General features: G+C 40.3%; 1 protein-coding gene across 1 annotated transcript in view; it reads right to left on the reverse strand.

Moving 5' to 3' along the window:
* Positions 1–6,535: 6,535 nt before the first annotated feature.
* hs6st1a (heparan sulfate 6-O-sulfotransferase 1a) overlaps positions 6,536–23,657 on the reverse strand; it is a 118,099-nt gene continuing 100,977 nt past the window's right edge. Inside the window, exon 2 of the mRNA XM_017472261.2 lies at positions 6,536–9,939. Coding sequence (XP_017327750.1) covers positions 9,228–9,939 — 712 coding nt within the window. The 3' untranslated portion in view covers positions 6,536–9,227. The remainder of the gene's footprint in view (positions 9,940–23,657) is intronic.

A 23,657-nucleotide genomic window follows, 5' to 3' on the forward strand; every position in this document is an offset into this window, starting at 1 on the left:
ATATTGGGAATATGATGCATGGTGGATTAGTGGTTAGCACGTTTGCTTCACACCTCCAGGGTTGGGGGTTCAATTCCTGCTATGGCATGTTCTCCCTGTGCTGTGGGGGTTTCCTCTGGGTACTCCGGTTTCCTCCACCAGTCCAAAGACATGCATGTATGAATGGGTGTGTGGGTATGTGATTGTGCCCTGCGATGGATTGGCACCCCATCCAGGGTGTACCCCACCTTGTGCCCTGTGCTCCCTGGGATAGACTCCAGGTTCACTGCGATCCTGAAGGATAAGCGGTATAGAAAATGGATGGATGGATGATGCAGCACTCCTGGAGAAGATAGGGTTAAGGGCCTTGCTCAACGGCCCATCAGTGGCAGCTTGGAAGTTCTGGGACTTGAACCTTGGACTGACCTTCTGATCAGTAACCCAGAGCCTTAACTGTTGAGCCCCAAAGTAATTGATGAGGATGGGATTTGAACCCATGGATTAGAAGTCTATCGGCCACCTCGTTTTTATACATTTGGGCTGGATTGCCCATATTATTCACATTATACCAAGTAGGTAGTCATGAATAACCAGACTATAGGACCTTGCAGTCATGCACTCAAGTGTCTGGGTCTCTTCAAAGGTGAAATTTGCTCACAGCCTTGACATTGACATTGACAATCTCAAAGTAGTCAACTGTGCAGCGATGCCAGTGGCGACATGGTACACTTGGCTGGCAGATTAAAATTTTGGCTCATAGTCGAATCTGGCCCAAGGCCCTCAGTCTAAGCAGCTTGCTGGTCATAAATGCCCAGACCTGATGATGGCCAACAAGCACAGCCAAATACCCAGAAAACAATTTGAGTCTCAAGACAAATCAATGACTTGGCAGCACACACCCTCAGAACACTGGTAAGCATTTGAATGCCCCTCCTCTACCCCAAGGGAAGGGCCCTTAACAATGCCAAGCACCACTACAGATCTTGCAGAGAATACCTCTGAAGGACAGGGTCTGATGATTTTATCTTATCGCTTATTATTGGATGATGAGTACTTTAGATTAGTTGGCGCTGATGAGAAGGTCACTGTGTCCCAAGAATTTTCTTGATAAAAAAAAAGACACCAATTTCCTCTCAATTTTAGATACGAGAGACTTCCTGAAGAAGCTAATTTTTCGTACACAACCGATGTAGTCCAAGCCATTCAGCTTCAGGACTGGTTTATGTCAGTGGACTGTTGAAGCACTCGTATTCATGTTCCCATTACCTGGGAATACACATGCTTCTTAAAGGATCAGAGTTGTACCACTCCAGGAAGTACGTGCTGCTGCTACTACCTGAACATCCCTCACAGTGGTGACAGCATGAATGTAATCTCTGAGCACCTTTCAGGGCAGTAGTCCCCAGAGGCATGAAATACAATGGCAGTTGCATATGTAACTGTGGTGTACTAAACTCAGCATACTCTAAGTGCCAGGATTCCTTGTCATTCAGAACCAGTGTTTGCTTGGCAAGAAGGTTCACAGAAATAATTTCCACAACAACTAGCCAACGCGAGAAATAGTCAAAATTCCACAAGAATGGTTCTATTTCAGAGGGGTGCAGTGCAGTTGCAATAAAGAAAGTAGCTGAGTCTGTTGATTGTACTTTATAGGTGCTGGGGCTTGCAATGTCTTATGATTTCCCAAAGGTCCTGTAATGCCATAATGCAGCTGAACTTGCAAGAAGACAGAAAGCAGCACATGCAGCCCAAACCAGACATTTTAGAATGAGTTTAAGGGTTCAACAAGTAGAAATGGAGAATATTGTTTGCTTGTTTATTTTGTTTGTCCATCTGTCTGTCAATCTATCTAATTTATAATCTGCACATCATTTATAATGATGCCCCAGTCGAGAATTAACAAGACCATGGGTCATGTGGTCCATATAAGAATCACAGTACATTTCTTTTTCTCATTATAGTTCCGTAAGTAACAATCAGTAAACAACCTGTCATTTTTAGTACTTGGGTGTAAAACATTTGCAGTTGATTACGTTTTATAGTCATCCTTATATACCAGAGTGAGTGCAGAAGCAAAAGAGAGCAGCACATGAAGTGCGACATAAAAAGTATTTTTATGACTGGCTTCAAAATTTATTCTTTTTTTAATGGAAAGAAACAATGCATTCATGGAGGGAGATTTTAAAAAATGAGAAAGTGGAAAACAATGCAAAACAAGTTTTTTTTGTTTTGTTTCTTTTTCATATTTTGAAAAGATAGATAGATAGATAGATAGATAGATAGATAGATAGATAGATAGATAGAGATACTAGGCTGAATAAAATAAAATCTAAAATATGTTAACTTTTTTGGGGGGGAAACTTCACTGTTACTGTTTCCCATTTCTTGTTGCTTTTTCTCAAAGCACAAATAAAAAAAGTATGTGCAGCTCTTTCTTTTATTCTCAAGGCTGTAAAAAATATATCATTTTTAATGTTTCATCGTTGTTTGTAATCAATGTCCATGCACCGTTGATGATATGAAGCATAACAAGGCACCAAGGTTCTATCCCGGTTCTTACGACCCCCAACTCGAACCTAAAATAGCAAGTTACATGTTTATACTTACCTGTGCAGGGCAGCTAGGATGGCTAGGACAAAATTTGTGTGCTTAAGGATTGAATTAAAATGGTATACAGTGCCTGCCACTAATATTGGCACCCTTAGTAAATATGAGCAAAGAAGGCTGTGAAAAATTGTCTTTATTGTTTAACCTTTTGATGTTTTGTTAAAAAAAAAAAATCACAAAAATGCTCTGCTCTCATGGACATGAAATAATAGCAAACAAAACACATGTTTATCAAAAAAATCTTTGGTAAATATAGATGTGGAACAATTATTGGCACCCTTTTAGTCAATACTTTGTGCTGCCTCCCTTTGCCAAGTTAACAGCTCTCAGTCCTCTCCTATAATGCCTGATGAGGTTGAAGAATACATGGCAAGGGATCTGAGACCATTCCTCCATAGAGAATCTCTCTAGATCCTTCATATTTTGAGGTGTACACTGGTGGCCTCTCCTCTTCAGTTCATCCCACAGGTTTTCTATGGGTTTCAAGTCAGGGGACTGGGATGGCCATGGCAGAACCTTGATTTTGTGGTCAGTAAACCATTTTTGTGTTGATTTTGATGTATGTTTTGGATCATTGTCCTGCTGGAAGATCCAACCACAGCCTATTTTAAGCTTTCTGGAAGAGGCAGTCCGGTTTTCATTTAATATCTGTTGATATTTGATAGAGTCCATGATGCCATGTATCCTAAAAAAATGTCCAGGTCCTCTGGGAAAAACAGCCCCAAAACAAAGAGCCACCACCATATGTAACCCAGGGCATGACATTAACCGTTTAGCCAATATAGACATGCGTCCAATTCCAGGTTGATTCATGACATTTCCAGTTGACTGGAACTTCTTAATTATTGCCCTGATGGTGGAAATGGGCATTTTCAATGCTTAAGCTATTTTCTTATAGCCACTTCCCATTTTGTGAAGCTCAACAACCTTTTGTCACACATCACAGCTATATTCCTTGGTCTTACACACTGTTATGAATGACTAAGGGAATTTGTCCTATGTTTTACCTCATATTTATACCCCTGTGCAACAGGAAGTCATTCATGGTTGAACAATTTCCTGTTCCTAGTCACCCAGGTGTACTAAAAAAATGTAAAATATCAATGGGAATATACTTCAAATCCATTTTTAGAGGTGCCAATAATTGTTGCACACCTATATTTAACAAAGTTTTTTTTTTATTATTATTTTTATAAACCTGTGTTGTGTTTGTAATTGTTTGATATCCATGAGAGTGGAGTATTATTGTGAATTTTTTGAACAAAAGAGCAAAAAGTTAAACAATAAAGACAATCTTCCACAGCCTTCTTTGCTCATATTTAACAAGGGTGCCAATATTAGTGGAGGGCACTGTATCAAGCATGACAGCACAGTGTGTGGTGCTTCATGGTGTCATGGTTCCATTTTTGTAGATATAACCTCTGGCACATGGATGATATAACCTCTGGGAGTATGGAAAGGTGAAGGCCGAGTACCGGGACAGCAATCCTGGAACACTAAGCTGTCTCTGAGCAAAGTAGCTCTTTTAAATTAGGCATTCTTTTGCATTTATCTTCTAAAAGTGACTATAGAATCCAGACACTAGACACGTCCGAGCATAAGAATCAATGTCTGTCATTAGGAGTTAATCCTGAAGCCCACGACATGGGAGAGAAAAGGATGGCGCTCACAAAGCTTAGCTTAAAATAGCTTCATTTAATCATGTTGTCTAAAACATCATCAAATACAGTTTCCGTAAGTCCATTGTGTAACTTAATACTTCAAAACGGTCTTCAGATTGATTTCGCTGTTACAGTTAATTTGGTTTTATTCAATAGCAGACAGTTCTGGGCCAAATCCGGCTCTCATCCTGTAGTCTTGGTTAATTACTGCGTGAGTTTTAAGCACACAGTCTAGAATAGGGCCAAATTCTCAGGAGTTGTTTCATGTCTATATTTGTCTGCCAATTCTCTCATAAGTGAAAATGCTTAAAGGAAGAGGGCCCAAGCACAATTAATATTGGATATCAGCGCTAGGCATACTTTTTGGTCGATAGAAACAAAGACACACCTCACTGTATAGTGTCATTACATTCGGGTTTTCTTTGTCTTGTACGCACACACTGTAATTTCAGGATTATTAGTGCATTAATCTCAGGTATTATTTATTTACACACTTCAGGATTATAGAAAAATAATCCACTTCAAGGTGGTAACAGTAACTCTGTTACCACCCTGTCGTTGATGATTTTCCTATACCAGTACGTCCCGAGTGTTTTATTCCTAGCAATAAGCCTGCGTTATGCAAACTGATTAGGCTTGATTGTGATGAGTATTGTTTTATGTTCTGGTATGAGCAGCTTTTAATTGAAGGCAAAAAAAAAAAAAACGATTAATTAAAAGAAATGACACTGATTAAAATCCATCCTAATTACCCATCATGCATTTTATTCGACACCCATAAACGTAAATTACTTTGTGAAATAATTCCCAGTGACAACTGTATGCATGTGATTTGCCGTGATACTGTACTGTCTAAAAAAAAAAATAGTCCGCTTCTGAAAGATACAATTTTGCAATTTCATTGTCTTGATAAGATTTTTCTTCCTTCTTCTTTCTTCTTCTTCTTCTTCTTCTTCTTCTTCTAATATATATTGCACAGTCAGCCACGTCTGATGATAAGCTCATTGTACTATGCCGTCTGTAGTCCAATACAACACTCGGTTGATGTATAGTGATGCTCATTCTCTCACAAGCTGCTTTATCTTCTCTGCTCTGTGGTATTTGGCATTTGAGAAATCAAATTATATCTACATGGGACAAAAGTTATAAGCCAGAGTCTGGCTTGTGGCTGTTGTCCAGGGAGAAATGAGAACGACGGCCCTCCTTCGCTTCAGACAACAACGGCTGCTGATGCTGGACTTTTCAGCCTTCCATTTCAACACGATAAAAAAAAAAAGAGTAAGGATCCATTTTGTAATTACCGAGAAGAGCGCACTTGTCTGAGTCAGCCGCTTTTTGTGGCTTTGGGCTTGGTTCCAGATTCTGCTGGTAGGAGATATGTGTGTGTGTTTGTGAAGATCTCTGGTAATGTGACTGAACTGCCCCACTGCACTTCCTGGTTACTCTAAACGGGACAAATGAGCTTGCTTGTTCTGTGTATGTGTTCCAGGAGATGGAAATCCTAATGAGTACAAATCAATAAGATAGGTATGTGTGTTTGTGTGAAAACTCGTTAAATATGCATTGTATATATACATACATATATATATATATATATATATATATATATATATATATATATATATATATATATATATATATCAAATAATGGTCATATTTCACCCTAAAAAACAAAAGTGCATTTTCCTACACTCTTGTTTGAATAATTATTATTGACACAGGCGTATATATTTTGTCCGTTTGTCTTCAATTTTTGGCGTCCTAGGGTTCCAAGTGGTGCAACATTCTGCCATCCGGAGACCACAAGTTTGAATTCCTATGATGCCACAGCCGTCCATGGCAGGGAGACAAAAGGGCAAAATTGGCCACGTTCTTTGAGTAGTAGGGATGGCATACTCTCCCTCCCCTATCAATTACCTCAAGACTAACCAATCACAGGTGTCTGTGAGCTCATGTATGGGGAAGAGGGCAGATAGTGAATTCCTCTGAGAAAGCTGCCACCACCCTGTGACACTGGAGTGGCAGAATGGCATGGAAAAGATGCTGTTAAGTGGCTTTACATGTCTTGGAGATGGCCTCTGTTAGCCTTTACCCTAACTGGTTGCTAACTCTTGTATCTTGTTAAAAAAAAACAAAAAAAAAACAAGAAGAACATCCTGGGATATGCTCTGAATCCACCGTAACCCTGATCAGGATAAAGCGCTTACCAGTCCATTAGTATTTCGTGTTTCGAGTTTTTAAAAAAAAATTTTTTTCACTTTTGTAGGAAACACACAACAACCAACTAATTCATATATAAAAATGAAATTTCTTTTATTTGTGGCTTTCAGTGATACATTTGTGCAATGCTAAGAACCAAAAATTGGAGCAAATGGAATGTGATGGACAAACAAACTGGAGACGACGTTCACCGCCATCGTCGGGGGACAGTGTAGCTTTTTAAGAAGGTTTGTAATTAGTCTGCATGTTGGACATTAATATATGTTCCGTGAACACCGGATTGCCCACTATGGGTTGCCAATCAACAGAATGACTTTAGAGAAAAGGCAACCTTGAAAACACTTCACGCCAAGCTTCTTTTGTAGTATAAAGTATTTCGCATTTGGTTAAATATGCATTTGCGCTCACCAAAAACAGTAGTTTCTTGCTTTTCATAGTCCGACGGAATGAACAGACATACAATTGTTTGTTCTGCTAGCTTGAAGATGGCTAGATTTCCAGTGGTGCCAACTCACATTTCCAAATGTCACCGTTTCGTTCCTCAGGCTTGGTCGGGTTTATTTGTCAAGTGCAGTTGTTGACAGAATGAGAGCAGTTAGCGGAGGCCTGTGATAACTGACTTTAGCTTCAGTCCCTGCAGACCATGGCAAGACATCATCATCATCATCATCACACACACACGCACACACACAAAAGAAAATCCATGGTGTTCACATTCAGACTACATAGAATGTATAAATAATGGACACATCCATCCTCATCCATACAAAAATGGGTAGTCAAGGGGAACTGAGAGCATTGATGACATTTAAAAAGGCTGTCTGTTTTTCACTATGATCTGAAACTTTTTTGTTTCCTGACTCAGTCTGTTGACATTCTGTTCCATTTCCGTCATGACATGCAGATCCTATCACAGGTTAAAAATCAAATAAAGCATAGATTCCCCTTTAAATCAAGATGTCTTCCATGTAGGTATTAAGCCTAGGGTTAGGGTTAACCCTAACCCTAATCCTAACCCTAACCCATACTAACCCTAACCCTAGGTATTAAGCAGTATCCTTTAACCCTGCGTTCACACTGCCCGTGTATGTTGCTAGTAGGTGTTCACATCCTGAGTTACTGACATTTGCTATGGTTTCCCTGCTATTTCTTGGCTAGTGTGTGCTATAACTGTACAAACTACATATGTACTGTAGCTACAGAACATACGCAAAACCACCTGTTTAAAGACAAATCATCAAAGACTACTGCTGGAGTAGTAAAGCCTGTCCTGTGCTCACCCTAGGACTCTCAACATCCTTTTGAATCACTTTGTACTGTTTGGCTTAACTGTTCTGTATCCATACAGTGTAATCGTTTACAATCACACTATTAAGTGTCACCCAGAAGAGGATGGCTTCCCTTTTAACTTCCTCTACAAGTCTCTTACTCATGACGTCTCGGGGAGTTTTTCCTTGCCACTGCCACCTCTGGCTTGCTCTGTCTAGAGGGATCTAGAGCTGCATCTGGATTTATGTAAAGCTGCTTTGTGAGAATGTCTATTGTTAAAAGCGCTATACAAATGAAATTGAATCGAAAATGATCGTGTATTAATGGCACACGCGATTTGTTTTTGAACACGTCGACTAATCCCCGCAATAACATCGACAACCATTTGCAGCATGAACACTGACAGAATTCTGTTTAGACACGTCATACACTTCAAGCTCAGCAAAGTGAATGTCATTGGCTGGTTCGGGAGCTGTGACTGGGAACCAGTATCTGGAATCAAAAAAACACTTATAACTGTGGGGCAAATATACCCCAATCTCTCGCTCCCTTTGGTAGTCGCCAAAATTTTTCACTTCCTACTTGCATAATGCCACTCAAGTGTTTTGCATTGCTTGCTCTGCCCCTCCCACTCCGAATCGCAAATGGTTGCTTCGCCTCTTGCCACTCTAATTGCTATCTGTCGTTGAAAATGCATGACTTCCGGCTGCTTTGTCATAGCATGTTGTGGCCAGTGTGAACACAGAGTAACATTTGGGACTGTGCTAGTTAAATCCATCTCAGATTTAGCTCTCACCTTTAGCTAACTTAACGCCGTACAGTATGCTGTAGATTTAAATAATGGCTATGGTCCACACATATCTGGTCATAAAAACGAACATAATGACAAAATAAAATTAAACAATTCTTCTCAAGTTTCTTCTTCTTCTTCTTCTTCTTCTTCTTCTTCTTCTTTAAACAATGACTAAACAAAGCTGAAAAATTGCATACAATAGACTTTAGGCAGCATAGTTGGTCTCAGTGCTTTAAAAACACCTCTTGTAGGAGGTGGGAACAAAATCATTTGAAAGAACCCTGAAAAGAAAACAAAACATCCAAACTATGATATGGAACATCATTGTTTCAAAACCATGGCTGAAATGGCAGCAGACATTTAGGCAAATAACTATACAATGTTCCCTTGATCATTCTCTTAAGGTATTCCTTGCACAGAATTCCTATAGTCTTTAGCATTTATGAGTTATTCAACCCATAGAACTCAACTCTTTTTAAGCTGAAGGCTGGGCTTAGTGCCTTGAGTCATTAAGGTCTTCAGCCTCACATCATTCTAGGCATGATCCAGGCAGAAAGAGCTTACTGGATGTCAAGATTTCCTGGTAAGGGTCAGTAGCTCACAATCTAGGGGGCTGAGAATACCAGTCACCGACACAGAGGTCGGCAGCACCTTCCTCATTTCCCCAAGCTTCCGCACCTCTTTTTCCTTCAATCCTACTACCAGCGATTAATAATATGGTTCATGTAGTCTTCTGTGGACAACCGCGAGGCTTCCGAGTCACCCACCTCATCCCGGGACATGGGAGAAACTATAGAGCCAGACGAGCGTCGAAGGTTCTTCAGCCTCTGCTCACGCCTTTCCAATTGCCTCTTATACATATAACGCTGCTGGAAAAGGTCGCGCGCATAGTCGTAAAGCTGCACGTCCAGCTCATTAAGCTCCTCGATGCGCTGGATGGTATCGTTGTCCAGGTCAACGCCGGCTGCACGTGTGCTGTTGTATTGCACAAATGGTCGGATGAACTTGAGGTGGAAGGTGCGCTCAAATAGGTACTGTGTTTTGCGTTGAAACTCCGTCAAACCAAAGAAGGCCATGTCACGTAGGTTTTTCTTGGCTGACTCCAGCAGGATCTGAGCACGCTTCTTCTCAGGGATGAAAGACATGTTGTAGCAGCCCACTAGGCTGAGGTCGGCCAACATGCGCACTTGCCGGTTGTTGGCCAGGTTGTAGGGGCACTCCATAAACTGCTGCAAGGTACAGCCCGACCAGTCTGTGCCTTCATAGCAGGGTGGAAGCTCTTCTGGGGTCGGTGTGCGTCCATCACACATGTGCAGTGACGTCTTCCAGGTGGCGCCTCGCTGGACATGTCGCCATTCGCTGAGGTAGCGTGAAACCGGGTCCCTCAGTAGGGTGATGTAGTAGAACTTCCTGCAGGAAGAAAGAAAGAGCAATAGCAAAGTCGTTCATTATCATACTCACAATTAAATTGATAGCTACTAGCTTCTTCTTTGTTGCTAAAAACATTAGTACTGAAGTTGAAGCATTTCCTTTAAGGCTCGAGTGTCGCAGCGGTAAAGAATTTTCCTGAGAATCGTGATATAGCAAGCTCAAGTCCTGACAATATCACAGCTCTCTATTGCCAGAAGTCTGAGTGATCAGGACTCTCCCTGCTCTCAGGGTGGAAGTGATCACGCCCCTCTCTTCCCTGCTAACCACTAGCCAGTTAAGCAAATATATAACAATTTCACTATGTATACATATGCGCACATAGCTGCAACATGAGAGGCACTGTTAATAGTCATCTGCATACTTTATGTGTAATCTAGAAGATTAAAAGCTATATCCACTAGGTGGCAGGGTAGGGGCGAAACACTCGAATACCTTCCTTGACAACCTCTACCGATTTTGTACGTCAACAATGAACCTGATCACGATCCAGGAGGACTATTTTGTTGTTTATCTTAAGAAGACGGTGGACACAGTAGTAGCTGTCGTGAGTATGCTCCTCTCATTCTTCCACATTATATCAACTGATGGCAGGATTTGTTGTTTGATGACTCATTGGATTCATCCGACTCATTTCACATTTGTTTACAGCACCCTCGCCGTTTAACCTGGTACTGCACCAGCGGATGCAACTTCTGGGTAACTGGACAATACATGTTATCGCCATTTTGTGAACGTGTACGTGTAGTTAAAAGCAAGTATATTCCAGACCTCAGTTAATAGTCCAATAGTCAAAGATTGGTATCTGTTGTGTAATGAGGAAGAATTTGCAACTAAATTCAGCGATAAATAGTGGGAAACCAAACCAAAAGGATTCCCTGCATCCATCGCCGTTTGAATGAGTACTAGCAAAAACTAAATTAGCAATTTTCGTAGTTTTTATTTCCCTTATTTTTGCCCCCTAACAAAAGGTCAGTAGCAAACAGTATCTTACACAGTATTCTTGATCGCTCACCAAAAAAACTCTCTGTGTGCATAAGAGCGCTAGAGAGATAAAGCCAGCGAGAAGTGAGTATAAAGTGGTTGTGATTCTAAGTTCGTTCCTCATGCCATTTTCAGTCTATTATTTACCACGAGTGAAATAAACACACTAACGAGTGCCACATGCTCTTTTGCAATCTCACATTATTAAATTAACCACAGAAACAGCTCCATCTGCCAATGTGGTGCATAAGAAAGCCAGAACAGTGCTGAAAGGATACCCCCCCCCCCCCCCAACCCCCCAAATTGTCTCAGACGTAATTATATTGCCGACAATGTAATGCTAGCAATGCTATACTGTTGATTCTCAAATCTAATTGGTCAGAAGGCTCTGACAGGAGTTCGGTAGTTCATGAAGAAAGTCATCCTCTCTTGAGAAATAAGGGAATCGGAAATAGCTACAGTTTGTTCCTTTCAGTTAGCGCAACGTACGGTTTCCGACTCCTTTCAGAAACGGACAACAGTCTTGAGAATTGCGATTTTTCTACTTTTCATGTCGTGAGTGACGGAACGCAACGTTGCGAAGTCCCTGGCCGTGTCATCCTGCGGCAATAATCGCAATAACACGGAGCCTCGGGTGTGCTAGAGCATTATTAGAGGTGGGCTTCAGGGCGTACGTGATGAACTGACAAACTGACATCAGCCAGCCTACCTCCAGCTCCCTGGACACACACGTACACACAGGCAAACTGCAAAGATCCAAAGATAGACACACAGGTCCACAGAGGGAAATAAAGGCAACACGGACACCGTGCGCAGTAATCTCTTTCTCCGTCTTACACATGCCCTCGCTGCTCCGTTCCTCTATGTTCCCGTATTCTTGGCTTCTGGTGCGTTAATGTAATCAGAGCTGTGACAGGGGTCTGTGTACGTTGCAGTGATTTTTCATTTCAAGGCTTGCGCAAACAGATTTTGGCTTTAAAACAACAAATATTACAAAAAGTTAGCATCTCTCATTATTTCAGATTCATTTTGGGGCTACAATTCGTGAATGATCTTGAATGACCTAGTTGCAAGAAGGGTAGATGAAAGAAATTTTGGTTTAATTGTTAAGTGTTTAACATACGCTCTCTGACTCTCTCTCTCTCTCTCTCTCATACACACACACACAGACACACACACACAATGCTGTGATCAAAGATTTGCAGAACATGATAGATGTACGCAGATAACGCATGCTGCAGTTAATGTTCTCTGAGCCTGACCCAACGGCGACAAGGAGAGGCTGGTTAATGTCTCCCACATGCACACACACACACACACACACACACATACAGAACTTTGACTGATGACTCTTATCAAAACCCATATGATGAGAGCAGCTCTGATATACACCAGCACCCCGAGCACAGACAGCCTGCTGATCGTTAATCTGCTAATGACAGTACAGATGATTGAGGATGTTCTCTCAGTCACTACGCCCGTTCTCTCGCTCAATTTTTTTTTTTTTTTGGTGGTGAATTTTCATTCCACGTTATTAGACACACGATGACATTTGACTAAACGTACTTCCTGTATTGACCACGTGGTGGCACTACATACTTACAGAATTGATACGACACGTCCCTGAGCATGCGCTTAGGCACTACAGTAACACGCTATGTTGTGACGAGAAGTACACGCGGCCTACAAAGTGTGTATGATGTGTGTGGATGTGGTTAAGTGAGGGAAGAAAGGATGGAGGTGGGAAGAAGAAATGGAGGAAGGAATGAGAATGAGGTATAAATAAATTTGGCGCAGGCATGTCTCGTCTGCATATACCCCCCAAAACACACACACTCCTACGCTATTTATATGAGCAAACACACTGGGTCGTGGTCATACACGCGTTCCATTGCAACCAATAAAGCATATTTAGGTACTCAGGAATGGCTTGTTATGCATGCGTACGAGAGCATTGTGGGTAATTAAAAAATAATAATAAAAATGCGACCCAGCACTTTTCAGCACCGGTTAAAAACTATTTGAGCTTCATATATACTTTACTAACTCTACTGTTTGGCTCTTGGCCTAAAGATGATTCTGCAGGTCTAAACAGATGTACCGTACCTTCGGAGGCTCTTATTGGGATAAACAGCCTGAGCGCACAGGAACGTCTGTAATTACATTAAGCAAGAGACAGTCTGAAGAAGTGCATGGCTTGCACTGCATTAGGAAATGGAGGGGCACATTACGTAGCATTAGCTCGGGGATGAATGCGTCCTGCTCCGGTTAATGGTCGGCGTCAGTCATACGGAAAAATCCTGCAGGGGCGAACAGGGTAGCGGTCTCTTCCCCCCCTTTGCCGCTTTGGTCTGCTTTTTATTCCACTCGGACACATATAAACCTTCTCGCGGCCAGGCTAGGGGGCATCCTTCTTTAAGAGGGTTGAGACAAAAAGCAAGAAAAAGAAAGAAAGAAATAAAACCCACCTTTCCTTCAACAGGAAAACTCTCTGATTTCATTAGCTGGGAACCGATGTGTCAAAAGATGAAGAAGTATGTGAACAGAATTACAGCTTGGAATCCTCTTGCATCCAAAATATATGTATTTCCTTTCTTTGGACCTAGTAAAATTCACGTAGGAGACATCATTATGCTGGTCCCAGCCCAATACAACTTTAACTATAAAAACTAAAAAATGTTTTATTTTGAATCCGTTTAACATCTCGTGCTCGAAAAAAAAAAAGCACGCTAATGAAAAACTTACATTTTAGTGTCCCGCGTTATTCAATCAACCCTGTTATTTGAACACTATGAAATATTTCATGTATATTCCATAAGTCAACAAGTTCAACAAGAAGTTGCTTCATCCCAATTTCCTGAAGGTCGTGGGAAGAAGAAAAATAAGCTCTCTCATTCTTTTCGTTGCAATGTTGACAGACGATGTGACTTTGACCCGAAAGTTTCCCAAATTGCAGATTGAAAATTAATTATTAACAACAACAAAAAAAGCAAATCATTAGAATGTCCTTAATGTCCTCATACCATTAGCATGAATGCTAGATAGCTACACTTTGTGTATTTGCTAATTCATTGCTAAAACTTCAAACCTGTTTAAGAGCGAAATGCAGCCATTATCGGCAAAGAAACCTTATAATAAAATAAAAATTATATTGTATAGGTTAACAAATTCTTTGAGTTGGTAAATGAATGTTGAGCAACAATGGCTAAGTGACACTACAATCGTGGAATATTAAAACAAAACAAAACAACAACAAAAAAACGAAGAAGAAGAACAAGAAAATCAATAATACATTTTGGAAGACATTTTCCCCTCAGAGAGAACAATAAAAAGTAAACAAATAGCATTAGCACATGTCTAACAGAACTAGCTATGTACAATACTGCAATATACTGTACACCAGCCCATCTACTGCATGTAATCATGATTTACATAGCGAAGGTCTCCATATTTATATATGTGTATATATATATAAGATATTTCTGTCAGTCTTTAATGAAATTAAAACCATTCCGAGGAGCGGTTTCCATCAAATTTGGAAGTTAACATTTCTGAGGTGAAGTATCGAGTTGTAACATTGTAACATGTAAGATTTTAAACTAAAAGGAACATTCAGTACGTTTACATGGACAACAATAATCCGATATTAACCCGATTAAGACGATACTCTGATTAAGAAACTAGCATGTAAACAGCAATTATTGATGACCTTAATCCGTCTAAAGTCATACTCGATGTAAGCACAAATGGAATTAAGACGTGTGGAGAAATTCCTGTTTTAGTCGCATTATTGACGTGTATTACAGACATGTACACACCATAATCACACTATTAACATCGTGTGGGAGTTTTCACTGCATTTTGTGACAGGACACATACACACAAGGCAGTGCTCACCCATTTGACCGGCAAACAAGAGAGCATGGCTACGTCTGAAACTGTGTACTTACCTACTACACTGTAGGCAAGATAAATGTATTTCAGCTACTATATACTCGGTAAGTGCGTGGTTTCGGATGCAGCCCACGGCTTCAAGCAGTCATCTATTTGCACGTACAGCATGACAAATAATTAACCGCACTTGAAGCTTTCATAAAATTTTTAATAACAACAGCCAAAACTGTACACGGTACCATTACAAAGACAAACTCTATGATGACACGTGAAATTCTGGAGGGAACGTCGGACGGCGTGGCGTGGGGACGTAATTACGTGTGCTGTTAATCGATCTATGTTTTATATTACGTAAAAGAGGAACATGAAAATAATATTCTAAAAGCAATTCATGTAAACACCTTAATCACAATATTGTCTTATTCAGAATAAGGTCAGTAATTAGATCATTGCTGTCCATGTAAACGTCGTCAATGTCGGGTGTGTTAAAGTCTCTCCAAGCTAAGCTGAGCTGAGTCGCTTTCTAAAAAAAACTCCTGTTAGCGTTGCTGTCAGTGTCTTAAGCTAGCTCACCATGCCACTGTGGTTTAAATTCAGTGTTTGATGAAGAACTCTGATGTACAGTAGGCTTTAAAACAGTGAATGAAACCTGTGGCACTCGATTTGCAAACGCTGTCTCCAGAGACGAGCGTTGGCTAATCAATTTCAGTCCTATGGGAGTTTCATCTACATAACAAAAGCTAATTACTGCAGCCTAATCAATCACCACATCCTAATTAGCTCCGGGCTCTGAGCTGCGATGGAGCGCCTGGGAGAGATGCAACGTGAACATAACCACACACACACACACTTTTACATCCAACCTACAGCATACGCCCACACACACACACACAGACACACATGCACACACACACATTCACACCTGGTATTGTTTACACATCCAAACATACAGGTTATACACAGAGAGATGTGTTGAAAATATTATTATGATTACTCGTACCCAGCACTCCTGTCAGTGCTAAGACTTCCCAGATGTAAAGTACGCTTTACAAATACTCCAAGAATCTTACTTATTGAATCCTTTTCCATGAGCCAGCCATTATATTTATGAACAAGTGAACATTTCTCTCAACAACAGGATGTTTACTCAACTGTCCTCCTGTGATTAATCGATATAACCTACTTTTCAGTGTTGTTTAGCCGCGTAACACATGACCGACTACAATCGTCAACTTTTCCAACTCGTCTACAGCTACAAAATCTGTATTTGGTTGACTGACACGGATCTGCCTTGTATAGATATAGACGTTTTGTTTGCGGAGGGTATAACTATTGATTATTTGCTCTTGCTAGTTTGCGTTCTACTTTCAAGGATATCGTTCACGTGCTCGAAATCTGCACCGAAAATTGTTTCATTTGCTCGGAGTATGACTAGAAAACTAAACACCGGCGCATCCAGAGACCCTATTAAGAACAGTATAATAAACACAAACAGCTATTACACATATGACAACAACATCTCCAAGAAAAAGCATGTCTTTTTTCCCCCCCTCCCCATTCTTGCAGTGACACGATGTCTAACTATAGTATCATCATTACCCACGCAAATTATTGATAGCGCAATGACGGCAGCGTTTCACCAATCCTCCGTTCCAGTGCACAATAACAAGCTCCATCCAGTTCATAAATAACTTTAACGATGGAATTCGGTAAGTCGAGTTTTGACAGCTAGTGGAAAAGGACTGTGGGAGGATGATGGAACCTGCAGGTCTTTTGGCCCCTCCAGCAGGTGTCTTATTAAAGCGAAAGCTGAAATGCCTGCTGCTAAGATGCCCGCTGCTGCCTCTTTAGAGTAATTGGTTGGGCCAGCACAGGGCATGCTAGCATCTCATCGGAGCAGGTAAATATCCCGCTTCACTTTTTTCCACGCACCACACACATGCCCCGCAGCCCGCCAGACGGAACTGAAGCACATAATGAGAGGAGATAATGAACCAAGGAGAAGGAACATGTTATGTAAGCGTGAAGGTACACACACACACACACCACATAAACACACCACATAAACACACAGATCTTGACAGCCAAATACAGATGCAATGAAAATGATTCAACCCCCATTGCAAATCAGGTTTATTGTCAAAATGTACATTCAGCTGTTTGCAATGAACAAATCAAACAAAAGCCATTGGAAAAGTTCAACACAACAAAATTATATAGATAAGTCAGAGGTTTTGGGATTCTGTTCTGTGGAGCAATGAAATAAAACTTTTCATTGGAACTTTTCAGCACGATGGATCAGCGATATGTCTGGAGAAAGAAGAATGAAGAAAGAACACTCTGTCCACAGTCAAGCATGGTGGTGGCACGGTGATGCTCTGGGGCTGCTTCGCATCCTCTGGCACTGGAAACCTGCAGCGTGTGGAAGGTAAGATGGATTCATTGAAGTATCAGGAAATCCTAGGAGAAAACTTCATGCCGTCTGTGAGGAAGCTGAAGCTTGGGCATCATTGGACCTTCCAACAGGACAATGATCCCAAGCATACCTCAAATTCCTCCAAGACTTGATTTCAGAAGTAGTCCTGGAAGATTCCACAGGGTCATTACAGTCACCTAACTTGAACCCCATAGAAAATCTCTGGTGGGATTTGAAGAAGGTGGTTGCAGCATGCAAACCCAAACATATTACTGAACTGGAGGCCATTGCTCATGAGGACTGGTCTAAGATTTCTCAGGAACGCTGCCAGAAGCTGGTATATGGCTATGCATCTTGTAACAATAAAAGGGTGCTTTTACTAAGTACTACAGATGCTTGTCATGAAGCAATCGAGTAATTTTGAGACTGGAGAAGTCATTATAAGTTGCATTTTCAGTTGAATTTGGGGAAACCACTTGAAGTATTCGTTGTGTTGAACTATTTCAATTGCTTTTGTTTGATTTGTTCATTGCAAACAACTAAAATTCTGTCAATTTTGAGAATAAACCCGATTTGCAATGGGGGTTGAATATTTTTGTGACCAGGTAGTGTGCAGATATTGTGCAGAGAGTGACCAGGCAATGCTGATCTTTCTAAGCAAAGTGGAAGGCACACACACCCACACAAACACACATTTTTCTGAGCCAAGAAGGGTCATGTAGGTTCCAATGAACGCCTTCAGAATGGTAGTATTTTACAACAGAGATGCTTTTGTTTGAAAAGTGTGTCCCCATCTTCAATTTAAAGCCATACCCTCTGATTTGTGCACTCTCATTTTCAGCAAAATGTCATCAAGTCATTAAAGTAGTACTCCAAAATCATCGCGACTCCATGAAGAGTCTCTCTACCAGTGAAGATGAGCTTGGGTGGATTTAACTCTTTCACAGCACACTGGCGTTCCATTCCACCGGCTAAATGGAAATCGACTTACAATTTCAATCAGTAAAAACAAATGCATTATTTTATCGCCGCAAGATTAGTCAGGACACTGTTGAGTTTCTGTAGAGTATCATGACTGTGTTAAGTTTAGGGCTGCAACCACTAATCGATAAAATCGATAACTTGTAAGTGTATTAACGTGGCTCGTCGTGTCAGATGCTGCGACAGATGCGTGCGCTGTTTAATGTGTTCCAGACATGTTTTCTTCAGCACAGAAATAACATTTTTACATTTATATCCTTATCTGTAAATGTTAGAAATTCATGCCAGTATTTCCATTTTATATAAAGCGTCGTCCTGACAGCGAGCGAGTCTCCGTTAAACTTCACTGAATGAGCACGAGTCTACGCATGCGTGTCAATCAAACAGTGCGCAATAGAAAGGAAGCACAATAACTCTGACTAAAATATTCATTTTGATCAAATATGTTGTTTCATGCTATATTTAGCGATATTTATAAACAAAAGAAATTGTGTTTTTATGAGAGCAGTAACTGTAATGGGGTTATAACATGTAATTGTATACAAATGTAAGAAGTGTCATACATTTACAGAATAAAGGAACATGTTACTGTGTTCAAATGAGTGAATGTGTGTGTTATTGCAGAACATTCAACCTCTTACCAGTTAACACTAAGTTCGTGCTTTTGTTTTTCTTTTTTACTGTTTTTAATATAGTGATTTAACTTCTGCTTTAAAGCTTGTGGACAATCAGTGTTTGTCTTTTTTCTTTTTTCGTTTTCTAAATATAATGATAATATTTTATTAAATCCTTTGCGTAATGTGTAGCATAGCCCACACAGATACATGTAATACCTTTTTCATAGCCTTCAATTTGCACAATGTTTGAAGAACAACATGTGTGGGGCAGAATGTGAAATAACATGTTTTTTGCTTTTTTTTTTTTTTTTAGAAGAAATACAGAAAATAAAAATTGGCCTTTACCTCCAACTAACCGATTGATCCAAGAAATAATTGACAGATTAATCGATTATCAAAATAATCGTTAGTTGCAGCCCTAGTTTAGTTGCTGGTGGGCAGGGAGATGGGAAGTGAGAGGGGTGTGAGCCCCCTACTGGGCAAACTTTTCACACCCCTCCACAATAACAGTGGTACAGAGATAAAATAGACGGCACAGCTAAAGCTTTTTTGATAGTAATACACTGTATACAACTGCCACAATGAAATGAAAACATTTACACCTATTAGACTACTTAGGAAAAACTGCTCATTCTTAAAGCGCTGAGTGTCTACTTGACTTTATGAGCCTTTAACCACTACGGGTGGTGTACTAAAAAACGGGAAAATTTTTCCTTTGTGTTTTTGAAAAATTTCGCGTACAGATGACAACGTTGTCAAAAACGATCCCCGTTCACATGGATTCATGGAAACGACTAAAAACGCTGTATTGTGCATGCCAGGCCAGTAGGTGGCGATGTCACTTTGTAAAGAAACACTATGTGCCTGCGCACATAAGTGTTCACGTCAACATGTCCGCCATATTGATCCGGGCAAGACCGCCCTATAAACAAATACAACTAAACGTGGGAGCTGTTTTTCTGGATAAAAAGCACAATAACCTTAAATTTATCAGTCAATTTCAATGGTTTCTGATCTAGGTGGAGTACAAAAAAGTTCTGTCTCCAGTTACTTAACTATCTCGATAGTTAGACAGGGAAATTACCTCATTGTCATAAGGAACTGTGAAAACTCATGCTTGTCAAGCATAGATTCGGCTTATTTTTCTTAGTTAATAAATTCTGAGACGTCCCTAATGTAATATACTTTAATGTACATGAAATGTGTATAAAGGTTTTTTTCACTATGGAAATGTATTTTTATGTATTCAACCCCATCTTTTAGCTTTTCTTGTGCTCCAGGTCAGAATTCTGTTAACAAAGCTCGTTCATTTTTAAATACTGAAGAAAAAAAAATCGAAAATAGTGCAAATAGTGAGACACTAACAGTCAGTCTGCTTTCTATATTTTTATTAGCAATAAAAGGATACAGATTTACTCCAAAAGCAGACCATTACAAAGATAATTATAAGGTTTTCAATACCCCTCGTCAGCGTAGATGTGGGTTAATAATGTGGTGTGTGTAACAAACGCATCTCCGCTGGTCGTTGTAGCGATGCGGTAAATCTACACTTTGCTGGAAAAGTGTCAATAAACTCAAAATTTTAGAGCAGCACAAACACAGTGCTGTAGCTTTGAACGTTGTTGTTTTCACAGATTCTCGTTTTTGTACGTTTACACGGAGGCATCGTTTTCAAAAACTTGCACTTTGAAACCGGTTTTCAAAAGTTTGCGTTTTTCAGGCCCCAAAACCCCGTCGTCGTGTAAACGAACCGCCAAACCTCATTAAAAATTGGGGCAGCGGTTAAGACGTTGGGCTACTGGTTGTAAGGTCATGAGCACTGCCAAGCTGCCACTGTTGGGCCCTTGAACAAGGCCCTTAACCTTCAACTGCTCAGATATATAAATGTAGTCACTCTGGATAAGGCCAAATGCTGTAAATGTAAATGTAAAAAGCTTTCCATTTTTAGTTGAAAACGTTGTCGTGTAAATGGCCCCTACTAGCGAAGTGTGACATCACAAATAAACTCAATGCTGAGCATGGGCACTCCCACAACAGGCAGAAAGTTTTTTTTTTTTTTTGCCTTTGGTAAAGAGTTTTAATACCAAAATTGTGTATACTGGTATTTAGACTGTTATGGATGCTTTTTCCATCTTATTATTGATATATCATATGATTTAAAAAATAAATTTTTATTGTTTCTTGCTTTTATGTTACACCGTATTACATTTGACAGCAAAGGTAATACGGTAAAGGTAAAAAATTACCTTCTTTAGCCCGCAGTTTTCTACCCCTGTTTAAAGGCATGTGGTTGTGCTTAAAAGCGGTGGTCTAAGCGCTACCGACAAACCCCGTCTTGGACTCTTCTACTAAAAAAATAAAATAAAAAAAAAATTCTGCCAACCACAAGCAAGTGATTTCCATACTCTGAATGGAGTGCTCAGAAATTCGACTCAAACAGGTGCGCAACCCGACTCTGCATACACACAAATCTCCCTCAAGTAAATATTGACGTAACTTATTTTGACTAGCGAAACTGTTTATTGGTTTCTGTACTCTCAAACTTTGGCAGGAAAATTGCATCATACAAAGCAAATCACACTCCTGCTCAGAGCTTTCTGCACATGCGACTCACTCTCCGCTGCTGTAGATGGTCCCGCATGAGTTTGCAGTTCCTAAAAAATAAAAAATCCAAAATCACACCGTTCCTCTTGAGGTTCCTCCCTCATGTCATCTCAGGGAGTTTTCCTTGCCACTGCTGCCTCTGGCTTGCTCATTAGAAATCCAGGTCTACAGCTGGATTTCTCTAAAGCTTCTTTGTAAGTATGTTTGTTGCTGAAATTGCTACACAAATAAAACTGAACTATAGAAACAGAACGTCAAAGCTGAAAGCAAAAAATGTGGTTTTCCTCTCCTCTCTTGCAGTTCCATCTTACTTTCCACTCAGCGGATCTCCAACTTTTACCCCCAAGCTACTATTTTCTCCACATGCCACAAGCACTTGCCGAACAGACTGAACCCCTGGCTGTGTATTAGTCACCTTTAATCGCTAACAAGGTCTCTAAAAGCCTCTCTTAGCTACTAAAAGAGCCTAATGACTGTCCTTTGTGGCCGCTAAAAAGAGATGGGGACCATTTGCTCAGTCTGCCTGTTTTGACGTAGAAAAGAATGCTCAAAGTGCTGCCCCAATCCAATTGGAAATGAGCCTGGAGTCAATAGCCCCTTTTCCTCTGTGGGCCAAACCTAGTGCTTGAACTCAGTTCCAGGATTGCCAGTCCCTTCAATTTGGCTTGGATAAAGGTTTGATATTTTTTTTACCTGGATTGAGCCTCAAAAAGAACAAGCCTTCTGCAACAGTCGAGACCAAATCTCTAATTCTTTATACTTACAGGTCATGGGATTTTAGCAGTATCTTCAACCAGACTTTGCATTTTCCTGATTTTCCTGCAGGCAAATGCAATATTTAACTAGCGAGCTGTCATCCAACAAGGGTCCCCCTAAGCTGTCATCCAACAAGGTTCCTTTGAGTTTAGTATAGTTCCACCAAACTATACTAAACTCTGAGCCTCCAGGACAGGACTGGGGGATCCTTGCATTCAACCTTTTCCCTATGTGCCATTAGAAACTGAAAGCCATGGCAAAATTGTGGAATTTGAGCATGACGGATATATAAAAAAAATTTGCTAAATTTATGGGAAGATCCAAGAGAAAACTTGAATGTATTAGAAAGGAGGAAGCTTATAAAATTTTACTAAAGGACCTACAAACACAGGTAAAAGGAAGAACATGAAATAGGTTCTGAAAAACAGGCAAACCCACTATCTAGCTTTCAGAATGGATGCCAAAATGGCACATAACCTTTCTATAGCTGCATGGTATAATCAACAAGGGAAATGTTGGAACATTTTGCTTTAATTTAACACAAAAACAAATTCAGATTTCTTAAACTTAACTGTTTAAGAAAGTTTCCAGATTTCTTAAGTGTTTGCAAGCTCACCGTCTCCATTCAGAGATTTGGAGACGTTCTGGAATATACAAATGACCTGTTTCACCTTCTTGTAAGATGATTTTCAGTCACTTCTCATCTAGCATCTGACATGTTTGTGCACGTTAGAGCTGTGCTGGGATCCTGTGGGACCCATCAAAATATTTGACAAATAGAACCAATGAGGTTTGTCAGAAACTATCGGAGGTGCAAACAATAATAACTGCAAAGAGTACACATGATTGGTTGTCATGAATATCTGCAGGAGTGTGTCAGAATTCCTGGGAGAGGGGGCGGGATTGAAATGGGATTTCTTTTTTCCTTTTTTTTAAACAAACATACACCTCTAGTGCTAATGATCTGTCCACCCCTGTAAAAGACTACAATGTTGATTAATTCATTTGTAATTAGTACACGATTATCCATGCTGCGTGAAATGAGATTTCGTCAAACGTTGTTTGGAATGGTTAATGGTTGTAGCTTTCTAAAGTGGTTCTTCTTGCATATAACTTTTAGGAATTTCTCTTGAATGTACTGGTACACTGGTACAATCCCTTATTGTCTTAGAAATTGGCATCTTTATAAGAAGAGGAATAAAACAACGCCTTACTGATGGCTGTATAGAGGGTAGTTGCCTGCATAGAACCGGATTTATTGTTCTCTTGTATACTTTATCCATCTTTTTTCCTCTGTCGAAGAGGAAATTGCATCGGATTGTAAACACCTTCTAGGCGTTTGGCACTAAAGAACCAGCGCTGCGGTACTGACGTTACAAACTTCACTCGTATGTTCTCAGTAACTGCTTTATCCTGGTCAGGGTCGAGTCTGATGACTATCCTGGGAA

Source organism: Ictalurus punctatus, chromosome 7, assembly GCF_001660625.3.
Source record: "Ictalurus punctatus breed USDA103 chromosome 7, Coco_2.0, whole genome shotgun sequence".
Classification (NCBI taxonomy): Eukaryota; Metazoa; Chordata; class Actinopteri; order Siluriformes; family Ictaluridae; genus Ictalurus; species Ictalurus punctatus.